Source organism: Meleagris gallopavo, chromosome 10 (genome assembly GCF_905368555.1).
Source record: "Meleagris gallopavo chromosome 10, MGAL_WU_HG_1.1, whole genome shotgun sequence".
Classification (NCBI taxonomy): Eukaryota; Metazoa; Chordata; class Aves; order Galliformes; family Phasianidae; genus Meleagris; species Meleagris gallopavo.
Genome location: NC_139413.1, coordinates 6,324,729 through 6,345,330, shown reverse-complemented (window position 1 = coordinate 6,345,330; position 20,602 = coordinate 6,324,729). Strand labels below are relative to the sequence as shown.

Here is a 20,602-nt window from a genome sequence, read left to right as displayed (position 1 = left end):
CCTTTGGGACATGGGGTACCACTGTTTGTTGTGCCCACAGCACTGAGCCCCACAGCACTGAGCCCCACAGCAGCTGCTCCCAGCTGACTGCAGCCATGCCTGAGCATGCAAACTCACTGTAGGAAAGGAAGCAGAAATTGGTGAGGCTCTCCTGAGCTCCCAGAAGAGCCATAACCAAGCAGGCAGGCTCTAAGATCCATGCTACAGGAGTTTCTCTGCTGTGATGGCTGCAGGGAGAAGCCCAATGTGATTTTGAATCATGGTTTGTAAAACCCCCTGTGGTTGAGCCCCAGCGCTCTGCTCAGAGATGATAAACTTGTTTCCTGTCATTTCTTTTTTTTTTTTTCTTCCTTCCCCATGTTCAGCTGCTGCCAGCACTGCCTCTCACTAGACTCCCCAGCCCTGCAGTGTGCCCCAGGAACTGCCTGCTGCCTCGTGTACCCCTGCCTGTGCTCACTGGAAGCAGGGCACCTTAACGCAGTCTGGAGCTGAGCTTGCCCTCCCTGCTGCCTGTCACCCAGGCATCCAAAAATGGAAGCAGACACAGGATTTGCATAGAGAAGCAGAAATAATGTGCTCACTCAGTGACCCTGAGACCTCTGCACATCCCTGCCAATATGTGCCAGAGCCAGTGGGAGCATAGGGAGCCCAGGGTTCCCTGAGACCTCTCCCGAAGCTGAGTGACAAACACTGCTATTGTCCTTCTCCACGTCCTTCTGCATTAGGGCCTCTTTGGGAAGGGGCTGTCTGTGCTGGACGCTCCCTCCAGCAAGTACAGCCCCAGCAGCCCAAGGTAACCACAACTGGGTGAATTCTCACTCCATTGCATGCCCAGAGCTAGGAAGGCCTCGGGAGTTCAGCAGCCGCCCTGTATGTCACCAACTTTGGGAAAAGCGGCACAAGCGGAGCCACGCAGCCCCAACAGGGGCTTATAAATATTCCCAGGCTCCTGGAGCGGGTGCTGCTGCCCAGGAACCAGGCAGCCAAAATTCCCCCCACGATTAACTGCAGCACACAAACAGCTCGTGGTGCATTCCTGCGGGGAGCGGGGCTCCCTCCCCACCAGCCAGCCCGCTTGAGGCAGGAATGCCTTCTTTCTTTTTTTAAGACCAGCTAGCAGGTAAGATAATCAGTGCAAAAGCCAAGTCATGTGAGTTTTAACAGTAACAGACGAGCCACAGCACAAGCTATTTGTGGTGCAGGCACAAGGTTGCCAACCCTGAGGATTTGGTTGGAAGCCTCTCTCGCTCTTGTTTTTATTAACCCCCTTGACTGCTGAAGTCTTGAAACTGTGAAAGAACCCAGCTTCTATTTTAATGGAGCTCCAGCTCATCTGTTTGCAAAAGAGAAAGCTTGGATGTACGACTCAATCCCCCCAAAAACACAGACAGGTAAAATTAAGGCAACTTTGATATGGGTGTGTAAAACTCTGGGATTTAAGGCAGGCATTTGGGTGTGTGCTGTGCAGAGGTTTGAATGCCTGAACCGCCAACAATGTCACAGAAAGGTTAGTACAAGAAAATACAATTTATTTTGAGGCTGACAATGAGTTCCTGCAAAGCTGGTGAAACCAGCAATCCCTGTGAGGTATGGACCAGATGAAAAGCAAAACACTTCTCACTCAGTGCAGCTCAGACATAAATTGCACCCTGTGGATTGAGCTGAGCTGAGCACAGCAGCACTGACACACACCTGCAGGACAGCGTGCCCCCAGTTTCAGAGCTATTAGCTAACTGGTTTCAATGGGCAGAAGGTGCCACACAACAGATGTGGGGCCTCAACTTGTGGGCACTTCTCTAATGGCAGCTCCAAGGGGACACCATGTTGCCTCATCACATCCCGGGTACCATGTCCTGTGGGCTTCCTCTGCCAGGCCAGAGAGCGTGAGCTGGAGCAGGATTTGTTCTCCCCATTTTTGAGAAGAGATCAACTGCTGGGGATCACACCACATTGGGACCTGCTCCCCGACACCGCCGGTCAGCCCAGCACCATCACCCCAGGATGACCACTCATCAATGGCCAGCAAGGCAGCTTGCTTTGAAGCAGTGGTGCAGGAAGCTCGACAAACGCTTGAGCTGAAAAGCAGCCTGCAACCACTGTTATCAAAACGAGTGCACCATTACTTTACAGAGCAGGCTGCGGAAACCATTTCAGAGAGAGACTTGCAACAGCAAGCTGCAAAGGCATCACTGCAGGGCAGTGCTGGGGCTCGCTGACCGCTTGATCTCCCTGCCTTTGTCAGCCAAAGTGCCAGGATTTCCCTAATTGCCACTACTGCTTAAATAGCGATACTGCAGATCTCCTCTGTTCAGCACTGCTAATCCCTCAGCTGGCACTGCTCACCGTGCAGCAGCTCTCCTGCTGCCCTCCACCTGCTGCCCTCAGCACCCAGCAAGATGCAGGAAGGGGTGCCAGAGCCCTCCTGCCCCAGTGTTGGCTACTGGCAATCTCTGGCTGGGAAACAAAGTGAAATGGCATGGCTGTGTCTGCAGCCTGCAGGTGTAACACGTGTTACTTCTGCCAGTGGGTTTCCCTACATGATGAATCTTTGTTTATCTGCGTACAGTGCTCTTAACGGGACTGTAATGGTGTGTGTAAGATGACGTAATGCTGAAACATATTTTTAACTCCCATGCAAACAGCTTGTTGCTTAATGAGGCAGGCCCACCAGTCTGTGATGGGGAACTGACTGAGTTTTACCTCGGGGATGTCACTGGGTACCACACGTTCCCCTGCTGCTCCTGCCTGGCCATGCATCAGCCCAGAGAGGTGTGCTGGGGCAGCTGCAGATGCTGCCCCAGCTTGGAGGAGAAGTTGTTTGCAACCAGGCCAAGCCAAATGCCAGTGAGGGAGAACTGCCCGTTTCAAGGTCAGGGATGATGAGTAATGCACAGTACTGAGAGGAGCTGGAAATTGCAGCCTTCAGTGAAATACCAGAATTCCTCCCAAATTAGCTACATTAGGAAGTCTGAGCCAAGCCCTCCCCATTCCAATTACATTCCTGCCTTTCTTTTGTCTCCTCCCAACTTGGCTTAGTGATCATTTTCTTCTACCCATAATTTCACATGTAGAGAGTTTGTATTCCTCAATTCCCTCACAAACATCAGCTCTCTATTTTTGGACTCTGCTTTCTACCCCACAGCCTGCAGATGCAGGAAAGTGTGATCTCAAGCACGAAGCTGTCCCTGCAGTTAGCTGCAGACTTGGTTGCAGACTTGGGCATGCTCCAGGCCTTTATTCCTACAAGTGAGGTGCTCAGGGGAGCCCGGAATGCCAGTACTGTTACAAGCAGCGCCAGATAGCAGTTCCCAGCCCAGCTGCAGTGCACTGCTGTATGCCCAATGATGGGAAGGTCCAGCAGATGTGTGAGGCAGTGGGAGAGGTTTGGTCCAAGTTGCAAACCACTGCCCAGGCACGCCTGAAAAAATCACTGGGCTCCTTCCCTCGTGGTGGCACAGCACTAACAATCCAGCTCCGTGCCTGGGAGGAGCCGCAAAGACCCAGTGAGTTAAAGGGGGAAAACACTGGACTTTATTCATTACCCCCCTCTCTTCCCTGAGCTCGGCACAATCCTCCCTTCGCAGGAGATGCAGGCCAGCATGCCATGTCAGCACATAACACAAAGAGCTCTCAGTCTGAGAGAAGCTGGAATCGCAGCAGAAGGATTTTTAACGCTTTAAATGATGGTTTAGGGCTGGATGGGCTCTTGAGACTGAATCCAGCCCCTCACTACAGCTAATAGTGCGCACTTATCGTGCTGCTACCCTCTGCGAACCTCCTCTGGGAGAATTTGTGTCTCTTCCTGGGTTTTGCCACTCTCAACAGGGTGCTTCGACACAAGGAAGAGATATCACGTAGGGCTGAGATAACGCTAAGAGCCTGCACACCTGCTCTTCAGACAAGTGAACCCTCACTCACACTGGAGCGAACCTTTGGCAGCAAAAGCCATTTTCAGTTCTAGCTTCCCACGGCACTCCCGGCCTCTGCCCAGCAGCTGCCTCCACCCCACACCCAGCGGCACGGCCACGCTGTGAGGCGGCCGCCGACACAGCCGCCCTACTAGGGCCCCGTCCTCCTCCCATCCCCACAGCCCTGCATTCGGCCTCTTCGCTGCCCCTCCAGCCCGCCGTCCATCCGCGCCCACACGCACACAGACGTCACGTCGCGGGGCGCCCACCTCGCCCGTCCCGCCTCACCCCGAAGCGCGCTCCGCGTGCGAGCGCCCCCTTGCGGCGGGCGGGCGGAGCGCAGCGGGGCGGGGCGGGGCGGGGCGGGGCGGGCGGAGGAAGCGGAGGCGTCGCGGCCGTGTCCCTCCGCGGGCGCCATCGGCGGTGCTGTCGGAGGATCGCTCCGCGCGGCGGCGGGCTGAGAGGTGCCGGGCGGGCGAGAGAGCGGCTGTAGCCATGGCCCGCGGAGCGGGGCCGGCGTTCGCCGCCCTCTTCGGCCTGGTGCTAGCCGTGCTGAGCCGCGCCGAGCCCGCGGCCGGTGAGTGCGGGGAGGGGGAAGCGGCAGGCGGCGAAGCGCGGGGTCCGGGACTGAGCGCGGGGCGAGGCGCTGGGGAGGGGGGGAACGGGAGGGGGAAGGAGGCTGCGCTGAGCGGGGGCAGCCGGCCGCTTTGACGCGTGGGCTGGCTGCTGGGGCTGGCTGTGGGGCTGGCTGCTCGGCCCGAGGCGGCCACGGGTGGGCAGCCGGTAGGAGCGCCGCATCTGAATCGGGAGTGGGGAAAAAAGCTGTTTCCTGAGAGTGGTTTGGCCAGCTTTGCTCAAAAAGGACTGAAAAGGCAAAGGCTCCCAATAGCGTAGGTGTCTTACAAAGTCAGAAGTACGTGCTCTTGGTTGAAGAGAGGCACGGTGCACATCAGGACTGTTTCTGCAGACGGCTTACCCAGCCGAGCAAATAGTGGTGATACTCGTTAGTACAGTGGTGAGCATCCCATAGTGGTGAGCATCCCACCTGTCCCGCAGGAGAGCAGCTGATAGGACGGCAGGTGATGGCCTCAAGCTGTGCCAGAGGAGGCTGAGGCTGGATATTAGGAGAAATTCGTTCTCAGGAAGAGCATAATGCCCTGAGATGGGCTGCTTGGGGATGTGGTGGGGTCACCGTCCCTGGAGATGTTGAAGAAACATTTTGATGTTGTGCTGTAGGACGTGGTTTAGTGAAGTAGTGTTGGTGGTAGGTGGATGGTTGAGCTGGATGATCTTAGGTGTCTTTTCCAACTTAATGGCTCTGTCATTGTAAGATGGTCCAGTGCTGGTTTTGCAAAGGCTACAGATCGTGCCTGTTGATTTAAGCATTGCCGTAATATCAGCAGCTTCCCAGCTCATTGCTGACCCGAGGCTCTCATCCTGGCATAGCACCTGCAGTGTCTGCCCCAGCCCTGCCTGCATGTGGGAGCAGGGTGGCTCTCCCAGGCTGGAAACAGCTTCTGAGTGCTAACCTCCATTCCTTCAGTGAGTGGAGAAAGGAAAGCTGAAGTCACTGAAAGGGTATTTTCAGGTGTCTGTTCAGCTGTCTTGATGCTCTTGTGCAAGAGGCTGCAAGGTTCTGATGTCAGCCCTCTTGGTCAATGACTAGGAGGCTCCTGGATGCGCCCAGGTTTGGACGGCTCTGCCTCATCATGCAAGCCCAATGGCACGGCAACTTGCTTTTCCAGTTGAGCTTCTGTTTAGTTTGTAGAAGTCTGCAGTTGAAGCTGCAGTGAGCTGGGGTGGGGCGGGAACACCTGCACTTCTGGTGAGGACACTTTCCTGATAATTACTGTTAATGGTGGTGATTTGCTCCTTGTCTGATCAGTCAGCAATGAGTGAAACAGGAATGCTCACTGGTAAAGCCCACCCTGATTGCCCCCAATAATTGCCGAAGCCAGCGACTTGAGTTCTGAGTCTAGTTTCACTGCAGAGCAGGTGGGTGTGTGGGGCCCCACAAAGGTGTTGTGGACCACGCTTGGGATCTTTTGAGGTCTTGAGATCCTGCTGACAGTGCTGGGTCTGCTTGCTTGATAGGGGTTTGCTGAGCAGCAAGTTTTACTTGATCTATTTGGAGGTGTTACTGTATCACGTTTGCTCTTATCAAAGGTGCTGGTTTAGACTTTCAAAACTGAGCATGATTAGCATCTGGCTCACTCACATCACTTCCTGCAGGGCACTGCTGAGAGCAGGAAGACATGAAGGCACTCTCACAGTTGTTCTCAAGGCCTAAATGTTTGGGAAAAGAGGACCGGTGCCTCTGGTAGCATTTGGCATTGGAATCTCTTCTGTTTTCTTTGTTGCCTTCTGTGGCTGTTTCCCTCCTAATTTTAGGTGTCTTGCTGCAGATACAGCAAGTTGCTATTTCCCTCCAGTGAGTTCTGGTCCTATTCACCCTCTCCCATTTTCCAAAGTGGTGTCTGTGTTGTGGAATGCCTTTGAAGCCTTGGGCTGGATGTGGCCCTCGCTGACAGAGGGCCTGGGTGGGTGGGATTGAGCCCCGTGTCCTTTGTGGAGCTGGGAGCAGTGATGGCAGGGCAGCAGGGTGCTGACAGCCCGCTGCTTCTGCATGCCAGCATCTCATCTAACAGCAGAACCAGACGGCTGCAGCATGTAACTTCAGGCTTCAAGGAAGCAGCATACGTTTGTAGTCGTGGCTAAAGGCTGCAAAGCCAAGGGACAGTACAGTGCTTCTTTAATTCTGACCCATTAAGGAAATGGCATCCATCTTGGGGGGGGGGGGGGGAAGAACTTCTCTAAGCACCTAAAGTCCTTCTGTAATTCTTATTTTCTGTGCATTCATTCTGATATCATCTTGCCAACAGAAGTTTGAGGGCTGTGTCTTGTCAATGCCTATCCAGAAGTATTGCCTGTATCGTTCTAAACATGCGGTCCTCTGAGGGCTGCAGAAATAATTACTGGGACTGTTTAGAAAATAGTCTGTTCCTAAGGCACATGTCCTTTTTTTAGCCTGCACGAGGATGAAAAAAGAGCTTTGTATCCCAAAACGGCACTGGTGTCTGCTGTTTGTTCCACACAGAGAGTCTTCATCTTGTTGCTCTGACATCACTATGGGCTGCAATGGAAGCTACAGCAAGCAGCAGGCTGGCATTTCACAGGGCAGGCATTCGTCATGTTCGAATTAATAAAGATTTAGTGCTGGAGAATGATGGAGGACTATGGAGAACACGCAAGCATGGCTTCCGTCTGCCAGATTTCCATAGAAACACCAATACCTCCTCAGCACTTTAATTGCCTTCCCTACATTTTTTTTTTTTTTTGGTCGAGAACTTTTTTTTAGCTCAATGCTTTATGTTGCAGCTGTGGATTTGAGGCATTTGGGCTTTGTTTGGAAAACTGAAAACATAGGAAGGCAGACAGCAGTAGCTGTGAAAGGAAATGGAAGATGTGGTTACTGACAGGATTTTGAACCGTTTTATAAATTCATCCTGAATTCAATGTCTGTTAAGTTCAGCTTTTTCTCAGCAGTTCTTCAATAGGAGAAGTGCTGTGCGAGCTGCCACTGGTAGGAATACAGTCCTCCAACTGGCTGCTAAGGTGAGACCTCAGGCAGAAGGAATTCATTTCCACCTGTGAGTTTGGACAGCAGTTCCCAGCCCTGCTTTTAAGAGAGCAGAGAGCTGTTTTTGCCAGTTCCTGGATTCTTGAGCTTGTATTAAAAAAAAAAAAAAAAAAAAAAAGATGGATTTCTAAAACCAAATCTCTTCTTACAGCCTCGTTCTTCTAAAATCCTGTTAAATACACATTTCTGAAGGTTTTTTACACTTCTGAGGTCTGGAGAAGCTGGCAGAAGAAGCCCAACCAGTTTAGATCATGGGGTTTTCTCACAGGGTGCAGAGGCTGAATTCCTTCGTATTGCTCTGAGCTCTGCTCAGTCCCACAGATTATGTGAAAAATTATTGACTTCTTCCTCACTGCATAATCTTACTCGAACTGTAATCTTTTGAGGTTAGCATATCATGTAATTAGTTATCTCTCCTTTGTGGTTTTCCTTCAAAACTGGGCTATCTCAGGGTGTTCTCAGCATTATTCCTTACAGCTTTTAGAGCAGTTCGCTCCCTCGCTCTCTGCAGTGCCAGCTGCTGCTGCAGAGGAATGTTGCCCCTGTCGGCACAAACAGAAGCTACCAGTCTTCCTCTGGAATTGCTCCTCCTCATTCGGGGTTTTCTTGGCCGCTGCTTTTACGCTCTGCTATCCTGGAGGGAAGCGGGAGCAGTTTTTCACTGCCTTGCTGCCCTGATGTGCTGTGGTTTCTCATTGTGTTGGTGGTACTTCAGAGCTGATGAGCTGGCAGATGGGACTCCTGTGCATCCTGCCCTGCTGCTGCCAGCCCTGAGTCCCTCTCTCCTTCCTCCTGGTGTGTGATGGCAGCAGTTGATGTCAGTTGCAATGGTTAAATCCATCAAAAAATATATTTTGCCCCCTCATTTTCTTTCATGTATTTAACGTTATACTTTTAGGTTTTTTTCTTCTGTGTGATAATTAGGTTGTTTTCAACTTTTCCCCAGAAAACAATGCTTGCACTTAGAGCCAAGTTTCAGCCAAATGTGTCAGATGTCTAGATATAAAGATACTGAGTTTCTCTAAACTTACTGGAGAATTTGCGGGCAGAAAGAGGAGGGAGGCCAGTGCAGTGTCATTCTACGGATAAGGCTGTACTGGGTTCAGTGGTCCAGCAGGCTCAGTTAGAAAATGTTTCCTCTTTCGCAGTAAAACCTTTGGTCAGAGCCGCCTTAGATGCAGGATCATCAGCCACGCTTCACAGAGCTACAGGAAACCAGCTTCGTAACGTCTCTTCCTCGCAGCATTAATTGTTGTATTTCAAGGTTTTGTTTCTGCTTGACTTTTTCTGAGCTTACAGGTGAGGAGCATGTTGGCCTTACTTTCCCGTTAGCACTCGCTGCAAAGCCCCTTCAGATTTCTTCTGGTTATGGCTCTGTTTCCCAGTGCTAGCCTTCTCTCTTAAAAGCTGAGCTCCAATGCTTTCGGCTCCCAGTGCCAACTCTTTGCTATTTCTTTCAGTTTTCTAGCCTGGAAGGAGTCTGAATTTGTAGTGTGCAGGTGAGGAACAGAAACCAAATCACAACTTTGAGATCATCTTGGCATCCTTAAAGAACAATGAGGCAGAAGCGTAACTTCTTTCCCTCTACTTTTACTTTAACAATCTCTTTAGCCAAAAACATGAAACCTGAGCTAAGTCGTACCACAGCTAACTCTGTTCTGCTTCAGATGCTCGGAGTCACGGCACATCCAGTGGATGTTCTGAGGGTAATGCTTTGTGCCTGAGCTCGTTGTGCTGCACTCAGGCCTTGGAGAACAATCCTGGTGGTCCAGTTAATGTACCGGAGTGAAGTTGGGCCTATGTGCAGGTGTTGTGCGAGGGTTTGTATGGGCTCTAGACTGGGTCATGCTGCTGATAGCATTTGTCTCAGGCACATTTAGAGCCCTCATCTTAGAGGCCTTTCAAGCTTATCTAGAATGCATGTTAGAATTGAACACTTCTCTCTCTAAGTGGTAGCCTGCCCACTTCACCATGAGGGCTTCAGGCAGCTTTTGATCATCACGGGGTGATTTCCCCATCTCCTTACATGGTTCCCAATGGGACTGGTAGAAGTGGCACAGCGGGGAGCCCTGGGCTTTCCCCACAGAGACCTGCAGCACACCTGAGTGAGGCTGGGGCAGGGCCAGCAAACAATCCCCATTGCTTTTAATCTTATCTTTTAAGCACAGAAGGGGATGGCCAAAAGCAGCACTTCCATCCCAGTCTGGACAGCGGAGATGGTAGCAGTGGCTGGCTTGTAAAAACAAGAGTGTCATCCCATGCTGTACACAACAAAACACTGCTAGTTGGAGTACTGGATGTCTCACTCATGCCGGCTGAGGTAGAAGATGGTTTCTGGTACTGTTTGCTTATGAGCACAGAGTAGTGCAGTAGCAGAAAAGCAGCTTTTAAAGTAAGTGGTGTTGAAATGCCTCGGTTTGGTGCACGTTGTGAAATTGTTGAAGATACCATGAAATACAGGAAGGCAGTGCTTTGTGCACAGAAATGCTAATGCTGCTGTGAGAACTGCAGCCTTCAGTTTCCCCTGTGATTTCTTTTTTTTGAAGAGAAGTCATTGTGTTACTTTTAATATTCATTTTGATATATTGTTACATGTATATTAACTTCAGTTCTAGTCACGTTTCAGTGCTTTTCTGTTCAGTCTGTTTTAGTCTTAATCTGCAAAAAATCACTTTTCTTTGTCTTTTTTAGCATTGTTCAGTTCTAAGTTTTAACATGCAATATGTGTTTAGCTGCCTGCCTTCTGCTCTTCAATCCTTCCCTGCTAAAGAATTCCAAGGACTACTGGTCGTTTAATGACCCTCTAAATGGCAGTTCAAGGCAAAAATAATTTGTCAAAAACCAGGGGGAAATTAATGATTACTTTGCCAAAGCCTCTCTGCGGTAGCCATGCGTGGTCTAGCAAGCAGAGCTGGAGCTGCTGGATGGGATCCTTGCTGGAAGCCCCGCTCCGTGGCCGTGCTGCTCGGTGCAGTTGTGCAGTTGGCTGACTCTGGCCAGGCGCTGGTTAAGCTTTTACCACACAGGTTACAAAATCCTGGCCGGGCAGCTCTCGCTGGGGATGCGGGCGCTCCAAGGGGTTACAAAATCCTGTCTGAAAGCTGGGCTCAAAGGAAATAATCCTCTGGGTGTTTGCTTCACTGGCTTGATCGGTTTAAAAAACACAAGCTAACAGTGTTAAGGTAGTGAGGTGGGAATGCCAGCTCTCTGTCTGTCCTGATTCCTTGAGGCTCACTATGCCATCCACTGCAACATCTCGTGCTTAGCATAGGTGGGCAGAGGGGTCCAATCGTTACCAGTACTTCAGCTTCCACTGAGCACAGTGTGAGCTGTGCTGCGGCTCATTCCTGCTCTGAAAGGAGCTGCTGCACCTCTGGTTTCTGGCAGGAGCAGATGAGGTTTGGAAGCTCGTGGATGCTGATGCTAAATGGGATAAAACTTGTCAGACAGGTGTGTATCAGTGTAAGCGTGTCTGACCGCCGTGGGGGGGAATGCCGTACAAAATCCGTGCTGATATTTCTGTTGCTTAGTAACGCTGACCCCAAGGTTATCTGAAAGGGGCTCCGAGTGGAATTCAGTTCATTTCCTGAGAGCTCTACATGAGCAGTGCTATCCAAGTGCCCCATTTTCAGAAATGGAGTTAACAGGAAACAGGCGTGCTCGTGTGTGGGAAATATTATTAATGCTCCTGGGCTGTGTTCTACAGCAGTTGCTGGCATGAAGCACTGCACCTCACAGTGCGTACGACCTGTTTACGTGCACCGGGGTTATTGTGAAATACCCAAAAAGACCCTGGGTGGGGGCAGCTGGAGGACAGGACTTCTGGGTACATGGGTAAAGTTTGGGATAGGACCCACATCTTCTGGTTCCTAGAGCTTTACCCACTGGTGCTATTCAAATGGCAGGCTCTGGTTTAGATGGACTGATTAAAGCTCTGTGGTTCTAGAGTGCCCTCTGCTCCGGATTTCTTACCCATCTGCTGCCTTAGAGCACAGCCATCTTGCTGGTTCAGATCCTGGCCAGGAGATGAGCACTTGCAGTGTCACTTCCATCAGAACTGATGTCACTGTAAGTTTCAGTAAACCTGGAGGAAAATTGTTCAGTACTGAGCTATGTAATGTTCAGTGCCTTCTGTAAAACACCGTGCTAAAAATGACAAGTTTGAGGTACTCAATATTTTTTCCTCATGAATACCGAAGTCTTTTCCTGCCTGGATTGCTAGAACCTTTCAGCAGGGGAGCTTATGAGGGACAGGTGACCGTATTTCAATGCCAAGTGTCCCTGGAGATAGTTGAAAGAAAGGAGGAACTTAAGTTATTTTGAAAGGAGGAAAGTTTCACTGCAGAATTTTGATTAGGAAGTAGTAACTGTATGACACTAAAGGTAAAATATGCGAGTGCTGATGTGATTATACCTAGCCTGCTGAAATTACTCTGTGCTTTCCTTTGAAAATCTACCTAAAAGAAGTTCTGGATACATTTAGTTGCCTGATGAAGAACCAAACAGAGATTTGCTCTTTTGGTCTGTCTTCCTTAATGCTGCAGGGTTTAAATTAAACTGTGTGATAATGTCTTTGGGTTTGTTCCAGTCATATAAAATTCTCAGTTATAAGATTTTCATTCCCCAAAATATGTTAATGAAACTTTGACTTGACACGTACTGCTATCAAATGAACTTCTGTGTTGTTTTTTCTTTTCTTTCTCCTTTCAGCTTTGCAGTGTATGGATGATTCCAAGCCTTGTGTTAATGAGGGAAAGTGCATTCCTTATCAGAATGGCACAGGATATTGCAAGTAAGTTGTTTTAATTTCTAATTGTTTCATTTGTCAGTGTTCTTTACATTAAGGGTCATAAAAAGAAAGGAAATGTGAATTGTTAAGATTTACTTACCATGTGCATTCGGCATTAACAGTTTTAACGCAGTGTGTATTTCTTGCTAGTGCTTTAGTTCTTCTGTGCTGACTTGTAAGAAATCTGGAGTTCTCACCCAGATTTGTGTTTGGACCTGAATTGTTTGATTGCTTTCCCTTTGGTTAGGAAGAGAGGCAAAACTGAGCAGAGATAAGCACTGGTCATTGCTTCAAGAGAACTGCACATTAAATCAGAACTTGCCCCTCATCCTATAGCTGGAATTAACTTATAGAGCCTCAGCCCCAAATGGAATATTCTTGAGTTTTTTCATAGTCAGTCTGCACTTTGAAGAGTGCCACCTCCCTTCTGTGTGCTAGTAAGGTAACGTGGGAGTCACAAACAAATAAACAAGGCCAAACACCCACATGTATCTCTATCCTGTAATTGATTTTGCTAAGCGTTGACACCCATCTTTAATGGTGCCTTCACTTTGTTGTTGAGTGGAAAACTGATCATCAGCAGGAGCTTTGGAAGAATGAGTGGTGCCTGAGGAATGAGATCATGTCTATTTAAATGAAGTTCACCTATTTTAACTGTAATATTTAGATTTTTAAAAATTGAGTTATTTTGCAAAAAGTCCTGTTTGTTTGGGCTTGTTTACTTCATCTACAGCAAATAGATTTGCTTTCTAAACCTTTTTTACTTGACCAGTGTAAGCTGCCATTTTCAAGCTTGCTAAATCCTTCTTTCCTTAATGCTCTCATTCTTTAAGAATCAGTGAATTTTATCTTGTTGATGTAGCTCAGCTAACACATGACTCAGTCTGTATGTTTCTATGTATCCACCTCCCTCACTCACACTTTTGCTTCTTTCTGTGAATATGGTGCACCAAACTTGATGTACTTAAATTGCACCTGTGGCACACAAAGGGAAATCATCATCTAAGTTGGAGTTCTTCTCAGTTTGAAATCAATACCTGATGTCATAAAAAGGTGAATATATAACTTACTGTTCCCTATTGCTATCTTTTTAAATCCAGCTCTTACTGTTTCCTAGACCTTTCCTTTCTATTGCTTTAGGTTGCTGTCAACAGAAATGAGCTGCCCTTCTGAAACAAAGTTGGAATTTTTCTTACTTTTCACAGTTTTAAGACTGAAACAAGAAAGTGTGAGAAGTTAGTAGGTCTGTCTGATGAGTACCTAAGTGCAGGAGACTGGAGCCAAAGTATGTGGGTCATGTCCAAGACAATAAACACAACTGATGCTGGTGTTGCTTGTACCTTCCAAAGGACGTTTTTTTTTCTCCAAGTTACCTGTTCCTGTTAACTACGTCTTACACTGTTTACACAGTTTGTTTGGGGGGTTAACTTTTTTCAGTGCTTGTAGTGCAGTCTAGGTCTTCATGTTTTTATCATGGTAGTAGATTTGACCATTCTTAGGTTTTTTAGAATGTGCAGCAGTAACTTCATGTATAATTCTAACGTTGCCTTCCTCCTTTTAACGCAAAGTCTTGCAGGTCTTAAGCCAACCTCTCCTTCATATAACATTTAAGTTCTTTTGCAGGCACCAGAGTAACTGAAAAGGTCAATATACAGAGAGGAATATGTATCTGTTTTTCAGTTTTGGCTCAAGAACTTTTTTTACAGAAAGCACTGAAAAATAAAAAAAAATAAAAATAAAAAAAAAAAACAAGCAAAAGAACCAACCCTCAGTTGTGGAGACTCTACCTTTAGTAGGCTGATTAGCATCCTGTTTTAGTTTTAACTTTTTGGTTGTGTTTGTTTTTTTTTGTTGTTGTTGTTCCTGCATGATGAGGAACTCTGAATAGAGGAACTTTCTATCTGGTGTTGTCAACTGAATGACTTTCTGAATATTTGATGCCTGTGAGCATAGTAATGGTTTGTTCAGGAAACAGAACTTATTAATGAGGCAAGCTGCTTGGCTTCTAGGTCTGCGGGATAGCTCACTGATCATCTAAATCTCCATGCCTTCCACTTTGTTTTTTCAGGTTTTCTGTAGTACTTCCTCTGCTGGGCAGTGAGTTATTACAGTAGACTCTTCCTCTTTCTGTACCTCCTCTCTGCAGAGTTGTTCTGGTGTGTGTTCGTTCTGTCCATTTAACCTTGCAGTCTGTAGGAAACAAGTGAGCAACTGGAGAAGAACCTGCGTTGGGGGTAATCATACGTGATGAATAAGATGTGGGTAATGTGAGTGCTGATAAGCAAAACATGTAGTCTGAATTCTTGGCAGAGCAGCAAGTGACAGCTTTCTTTGTCAGAAAATCCTGTTACGTTTACTTCTTTAAAAGAGAGCAAGATTTCTTGAGAAACCTTTATTCTGGTGGGTCTGGTTTCTGATGGGAACAGCGATTGTGACCTTTGTAAGGCAATTGGAACTGGGTTTTTATCATACGGCTCTTGCGAGTGCCCTTTAAGTAGCTCGGTTCCCCTGGTAATGCTCCAGGCCCATGGCTGTCATTTTGTGGCACTGTTTGATAGAATTACTGACCTTCTTTGACCTTGCTTTTATATTTAGAAAATTATGCATTCCTGTGTTTGCTTCTTCCAAGGGCAGAATTTTTACTGGAGAGATCGTTCTGTACTCATTCTCTGAGCGGTGTGGTGAGGACGCAGACCCTATTCCAAGGAATATGGACGTGTCTGCAGTAGGAATGAGAATGTCTTATAGCATTACAAAGAGAACCCATCCTTCCAAGCCTTCTGAGTCCTGCTTTGGCTAAAAGCGGTTTCAATTGTGGTTTGGCTTGGTTTTGCCCTGCAGTATGTTTTATCTGAAAGCATCTCTTGACACCCTGTGGTACACTGGAACATTAAGCATGAGGGAGCCTTCTTGCATACTCTTATTTCCAGCAGAAGAATCGTGATAATGTCTTGTTGCCTAACTCCAATTGTGAACATCATGGGAAGGCCCTTTCTTCTCCTCTCCCTGCTGTTGGATGACTGGGAAGCAGCAGTAGGTAGAGCCCGGGTGGTGGTACTGCTATCTTGCAATAATATTTCTGCGATTGCAGGCAGACTGAGAAGTTGTGGGTAGAGGCAGCTGTTTCAAGGACAAGCAGAGCAGAGATTTTGGCCATGCTACCCTCGTTCTTAGTGTTGGGATCGGCCTGAGCAGGTGGATGTGGTAACTCAGATGGCCGTGGCTTTCCATGCTGAACATTCAGCAGGGTCCTGCAGCAAGCAGTAGTTTAGCTGGTTTCCCCTTGTATGGCAGCTGTGGCCTCTCCCAGCTTCCCTCCCTTGTGCCCCAGTGGGAGCAGAAGCAAGACTGCCAGCGAGAGAAGCAGAAGTGAGAAAGGAGGGAGTTTGGGGTAGGGGTGCCCAGGCCTGGGGGAGGAAGCTGGGCCTTGCTGCTTCTCATGTTTTATAGGCTTTTAAGACTGAATTTTTAACCTTACAACTGCTGCATTCTGTGTGTCCGGGAAGGATATCAGTATCTCTATATGAACTGAAGTACTGCTTGAGCACTCGTCCTTTGTTGAGCTGATGGTAAGAAGCATGGTAGTAACCCGGGCTCATTTGCTGCGCTTAGTCAGACTTGGAGGCTGTTGAAGCAGGCTGATGCCAAAGGGGCTGTATCCCACAGCACGTCCTTTATGCCTGAAGCTCTGTGCAGCTGTGTGCTTTTGTGCCTCTTCTGTGAGCAATGTGTTTTCTGTGTGTGTGCTCAATTTTGTGCACGCCTTTAATCTGTGTGGTACAGGTTTAGCAGGACCTTAGTGCTAATCTCAGAGGCAGCAGCATGGTGGTACGGGGTTTCTAACCCACCCCCATGCTGGGATTTTGACCCACCTTTCTTCCCAGCTGGATCATCTTACATCTGAGTATGAAGTCATTTACGAAGACTTCTGGGACCGAAGACAAGATCCTAGGCTAAAACTGCTTCAGGGACTGCAGCAGATATCTTCTCAGCGGCAGTCTTGAGGGACTAATCCCTTCGAGGCCAGTCAATGGGGAATACCCATAGGAGAACTGGTGGCAGGATGAGGTCTGAGAGTTTTCCAGAAAGGCTAAATACAAAATTTGAGAAGCTGTCCCTTTCTGAGAATGGACTGCCCTTTCCTGCTTCCTTCGGACTCCCTTCAGCGGTTAAAGGAGACCCTAGAGACCAGGGCAGAGGAGAAAGGGGGAGAGAACATACACTTTTCCACATCAAATCTGGGAAGAGCAGTGACTTGAGTCACTTGGTCAGAACTTTCTGTTGTCATTTACCCGTGCAGACTGAGGGCTGTTCAGAGCTCAGGTGGTCAAAAAACGGTGAAGTAAATCTTGCTCATTCAAGCTTCAGCTCCTGTTCCTCCTTTGTACACAGCAAGCTGAATGCAGTACAAGTGCCTTCTGTGGGCTAGAGACAATAGTTGTGTACTGCTTTAAGTGCAGAACAGAGAGGCTGTCCCATCCCATGGTTTGCATTCAAAGTATGACGCATAAACGAGAGCCTTGAGACATGGGAAGGAACGCTTACTAAGCTAACCAGAGGATCCTGTTCTCCCTCCTGAGAGGAGGTGTAGGTGTGGGAGTCAGAAGCTGAGAGCCTGAAGGAAGTCTGGTTAAAATCTGCAGCGAAATAGCTGAGACCCTTCTCACGTTAGTCATCAGACTGCTTTTTTTTCCCTCTGCTGTTGAAGCATCTTCCAATCGAAGCGAGGGGAGTGTTGGGCTGGCTGGGGGAGAAGCAAAACTACGAGGAAATTCTTCCCTTCACATTTCAAATTAAAGCCATCTGCTTCCTTCTGTGCATCTCCAGATGATATCACTGGGCCCGAATAGGAAACTCCCTTGACAGTCAAACATCTGGTAGCGTGGTTAAAGCTGCCTGTGAGCACAATTGTAGAGGCTGAGCTGATGAATGTGAGCAGGCAGATATAACATGGCAGGTGAGAAGGTTTTTCCACCAGAACAGACATATTTTCCAGGAGCTTTTTCAAAGGGAAAGAGAGCTAAGTACCGGGGGTAAATTCAGTGTACTTTCATAGCAGAAGAGCCAAAAAATGCAGCTTTTGGGAGTCTCCAGCTTTCGCTTTGTAGCACTAGTCAGACTGAATGCAGCTTTGTAGGTATGTGGATACTTCAGATTTGGATGAATACCTTCATTTTGGTTTTTACACCTCTTGTTTAGCTCCATGAGTGCTGAGGCAAAGGCAGGCTGGAGCTGAAAAGGAAGAAAAAAATAGGTTGAGCTCCAACTAAAGTATTTGTGCTGGAAAGTAGCCCAGAGAGAGTAAAGGAGAAGCTTTAATTAGAAGCAGCTGCATAACTGATGCAGCCCACAGGACATTTTCCCATTTCAAACTCTCCAGCTTTCAGAAATGATGATTTGAATTAAGTTGTATGTGAAATTTATTCTTAAAAGATTAAATTCCTGTTGAAGTAGGTTAGAGAACTCACGTCTCTCCAGAAAGTGCCAGAAGAAACTTAATCTTCCTGTTTCTTTTTCTGAGTGTTAGATGGAAAACTGAGGGCAAACAGTGGCTCTGATTTGGCAAAGATTTGGTTTCCTGTTCTGAGCATGTCACTTGGAGCTGACGCAAGCTGCTACAATTTGAAGCTGCACTGTAGGCAAGTGGTTGGGCTGTTAGGTGGTTTTTTTGTTTTCTTCCCAAAGAGATGGGATGAGAACTAAAGAGGAGTAGCTGGAAGCTGGAGTGCTGCTGGGGTTCTGAATGGAGTAGAGGATAATGGTGTCCTTTCAGAAGCCTGGTCGTCTTGTTCAGTGTTTCCTTCTGTCTTTATAGAGACCATTGAGTGCCCAACATGAATGGGGGGCAACACCAACACTTAGAACTGAGTCGCCGGTAGAAGTGCTGTTGACAGGAGATATGGCTGAAAATCTGGACTGCAGGTTTTCTGTTCTTTAATGTTCAGAAAGGATTGTGCTGGATTGCTGGAGGGGAAAGTTGCATAACTGTGTGACTGAGTGCTTAATCAGGAGAGCAAGACGGTGGGGATGAGGGCTGGGTATACCTGACTTAGCAGCTTTCCATAGGGAGACACGTTCTCTCTGGCATATTCTGTAAGGCTGTGCCTTATCTGGAAATAAAGAGCTTAAATCAAAAGAGCTTTTGCTGGAGTGCATGTTTTTCTGATTAGCCTCAGAAGATTCTGCAACAAGCCTGGTCTTGGAGCACTCCTCTGCTTTTACCAAACTGTAGAATCATAAAGGTTGGAAAAGACCCCTAGGATCACCTACTCCAGCCATCCACCAGTATTGCCCACTAAACCATGTCCCTTTGTACCAGAAGGGCTACATAGGGAGTTCTGGGCCAGCTGTGGGTGATACGATGTTGGCATGGAGCACAGGTCTCAGCCCTCCTGTCAGAGCTTACCAGCAGTGCTCTTAACCAGCATTGGGGCTCCCTGCTACCTGGGGGCAACAGTTAAGTGTACTTTGCCTGCTCCGAATGCTGGGCTGGGTAGGATAGGTAGTTTATTTGCTTATGAGGAAAATGTGGGATGTTCTCTAGACTTTCTATTTTGTTCTGCAGCCTTCAGATGAAAAGGCGTTTCAGGGTTTATCTTTTAGGTGTGTTTTGGTCGGTTTTGTGTTTGTTGGAGCAGGTAGGAGTGTTGGAAGCCTCTTGTTTGCCTGATGAGATGTCCTAGGAGGGGCGCTGAGAAGCTCTGCTTTGTTGCTCTTTCTTTCATGAGAGGAAGCAAACAGATCCCGTCTGCTTTGGATCCTGGTGTGCTGTAAAGCTGCCCAACTCCTCAGCCACGGTGCAACCAGGAATCCCAATACTGAAATCTTGTGACCCTTCTGGGACAGAAGTTCCATTTGACATTGTCCATTAATTAATCGTGTCTGGATGTCTAGAATGATAATGTTGCTGTAGCCATGTGGACAGGCTCGGAGCAGAGCTGCCCAGCGCACAGAGTGCAGCTGTGAATGCTGTGGGAGTTGTGCCGTCGCGCAGCTTCTGGCACAGCTGTGCCTACTGGGTGCCAGATCTGTGTGATGGAGCTCCTGCACAGCCGTGCTGCAGCCTGCTGCTGTTCAGACTGACTTCTGTCTGAACATTTGCAATGGCAGCCCTATAGAACAGCCGTGTTTTGCCTTCCCTGTGCTGTGGCAGCAGCTAGTGCTGCAAGCCTCAAGCTGTTACAGCGAGGATGGCACGAGGCAGAGGACAGTCTGCAAATGGCACTGTCTCAGTGCTTGCAGGCTCTTTTAGTCCTGCCTTGCCCTGCAAAAGCTGCTCTTTCATGTCTGTTCTTGGGTATGAAGTTGAAAGTATTACCGCATGGTGAAAGGAGCCTAATTTGGGTGTGGAGAATGGTAAATTATGATTACGCACATCTATTATATGACTTGGTTGCTTTCACCGTGCAGCTAAAGCTGGTTAATACATTTTAACATGAGAAAAAACAGTTGTGGTCATCTAGTAACGACCTGTTGCGTAACTCGGATAATAGCGTCTGTGAATAGCTGTGTTTGAACTAGCGTGCCTGCTCGTCCTGCAGCAGCCAATCCTGGTGTGCTTTTAAACAAGCATGAGTGATGGAGAAATTCCACTGCAGCCTTAAATGCGTTGTTCCAGTTGTTTCTCTCCGCTGCTGAGATACTATGCACGGCCGTGTCTGAAAATAAAGTTTTTATCTGATTTCTAATTGGGATTTATGTAGGTTGAACTTCTGACTTCCATGTCTTATTGTATGCGTATCTTTCAGACTAGGATCTGTTGTTGAACCTTAGTTTCTTTATGGGGACTTGGAGCTTTTGATTAACTGTCTCCTTTCCTTTTCCCTTTGGCATATAGACCCAAGCCTTTCTTTGTGCACACATTTCTATTGATCATTACTGTTGGCTTCTTTGAATCCATTTCAATCCTTCCCTCATAAAGAGGAGATTCCAAAACCAATACACTGGTCGTGCTTGCAGACATCAGGTGTAGCATAATCTCATTTACTGCCCGTTGGGAGCCCTGAGCAAGCCAGTCTTTCCTTCATCAGTATCCCATTTTGGGGAGAATGTTTTATGGTGTTTTCTTTCTAGAGATGTGACTTTGCAGTGCTACAGTGTGTTTCACATTGGAACTGGCTTGTTAAGCAGTCTGTGCTCCTCTGTCAAGAACCTGCGCTCTCTTTCACCTTCGAGTTTGATGTTTTCCTTTGTTATTCATTGATAGAAGTGTTACATAGCAGAGGAATGAGAGCAGGCCCCTGTAGTGTGGCCCCTCTGGAAAGA

General features: G+C 47.9%; 1 protein-coding gene across 1 annotated transcript in view; it reads left to right on the top strand.

Moving 5' to 3' along the window:
• The first annotated feature begins 4,275 nt into the window (after window positions 1–4,275).
• Window positions 4,276–20,602, top strand: part of NOTCH2 (notch receptor 2) — a 79,898-nt gene continuing 63,571 nt past the window's right edge. Inside the window, exons 1-2 of the mRNA XM_085231471.1 lie at window positions 4,276–4,485; window positions 12,259–12,340. Coding sequence (XP_085087597.1) covers window positions 4,404–4,485; window positions 12,259–12,340 — 164 coding nt within the window. The 5' untranslated portion in view covers window positions 4,276–4,403. The remainder of the gene's footprint in view (window positions 4,486–12,258; window positions 12,341–20,602) is intronic.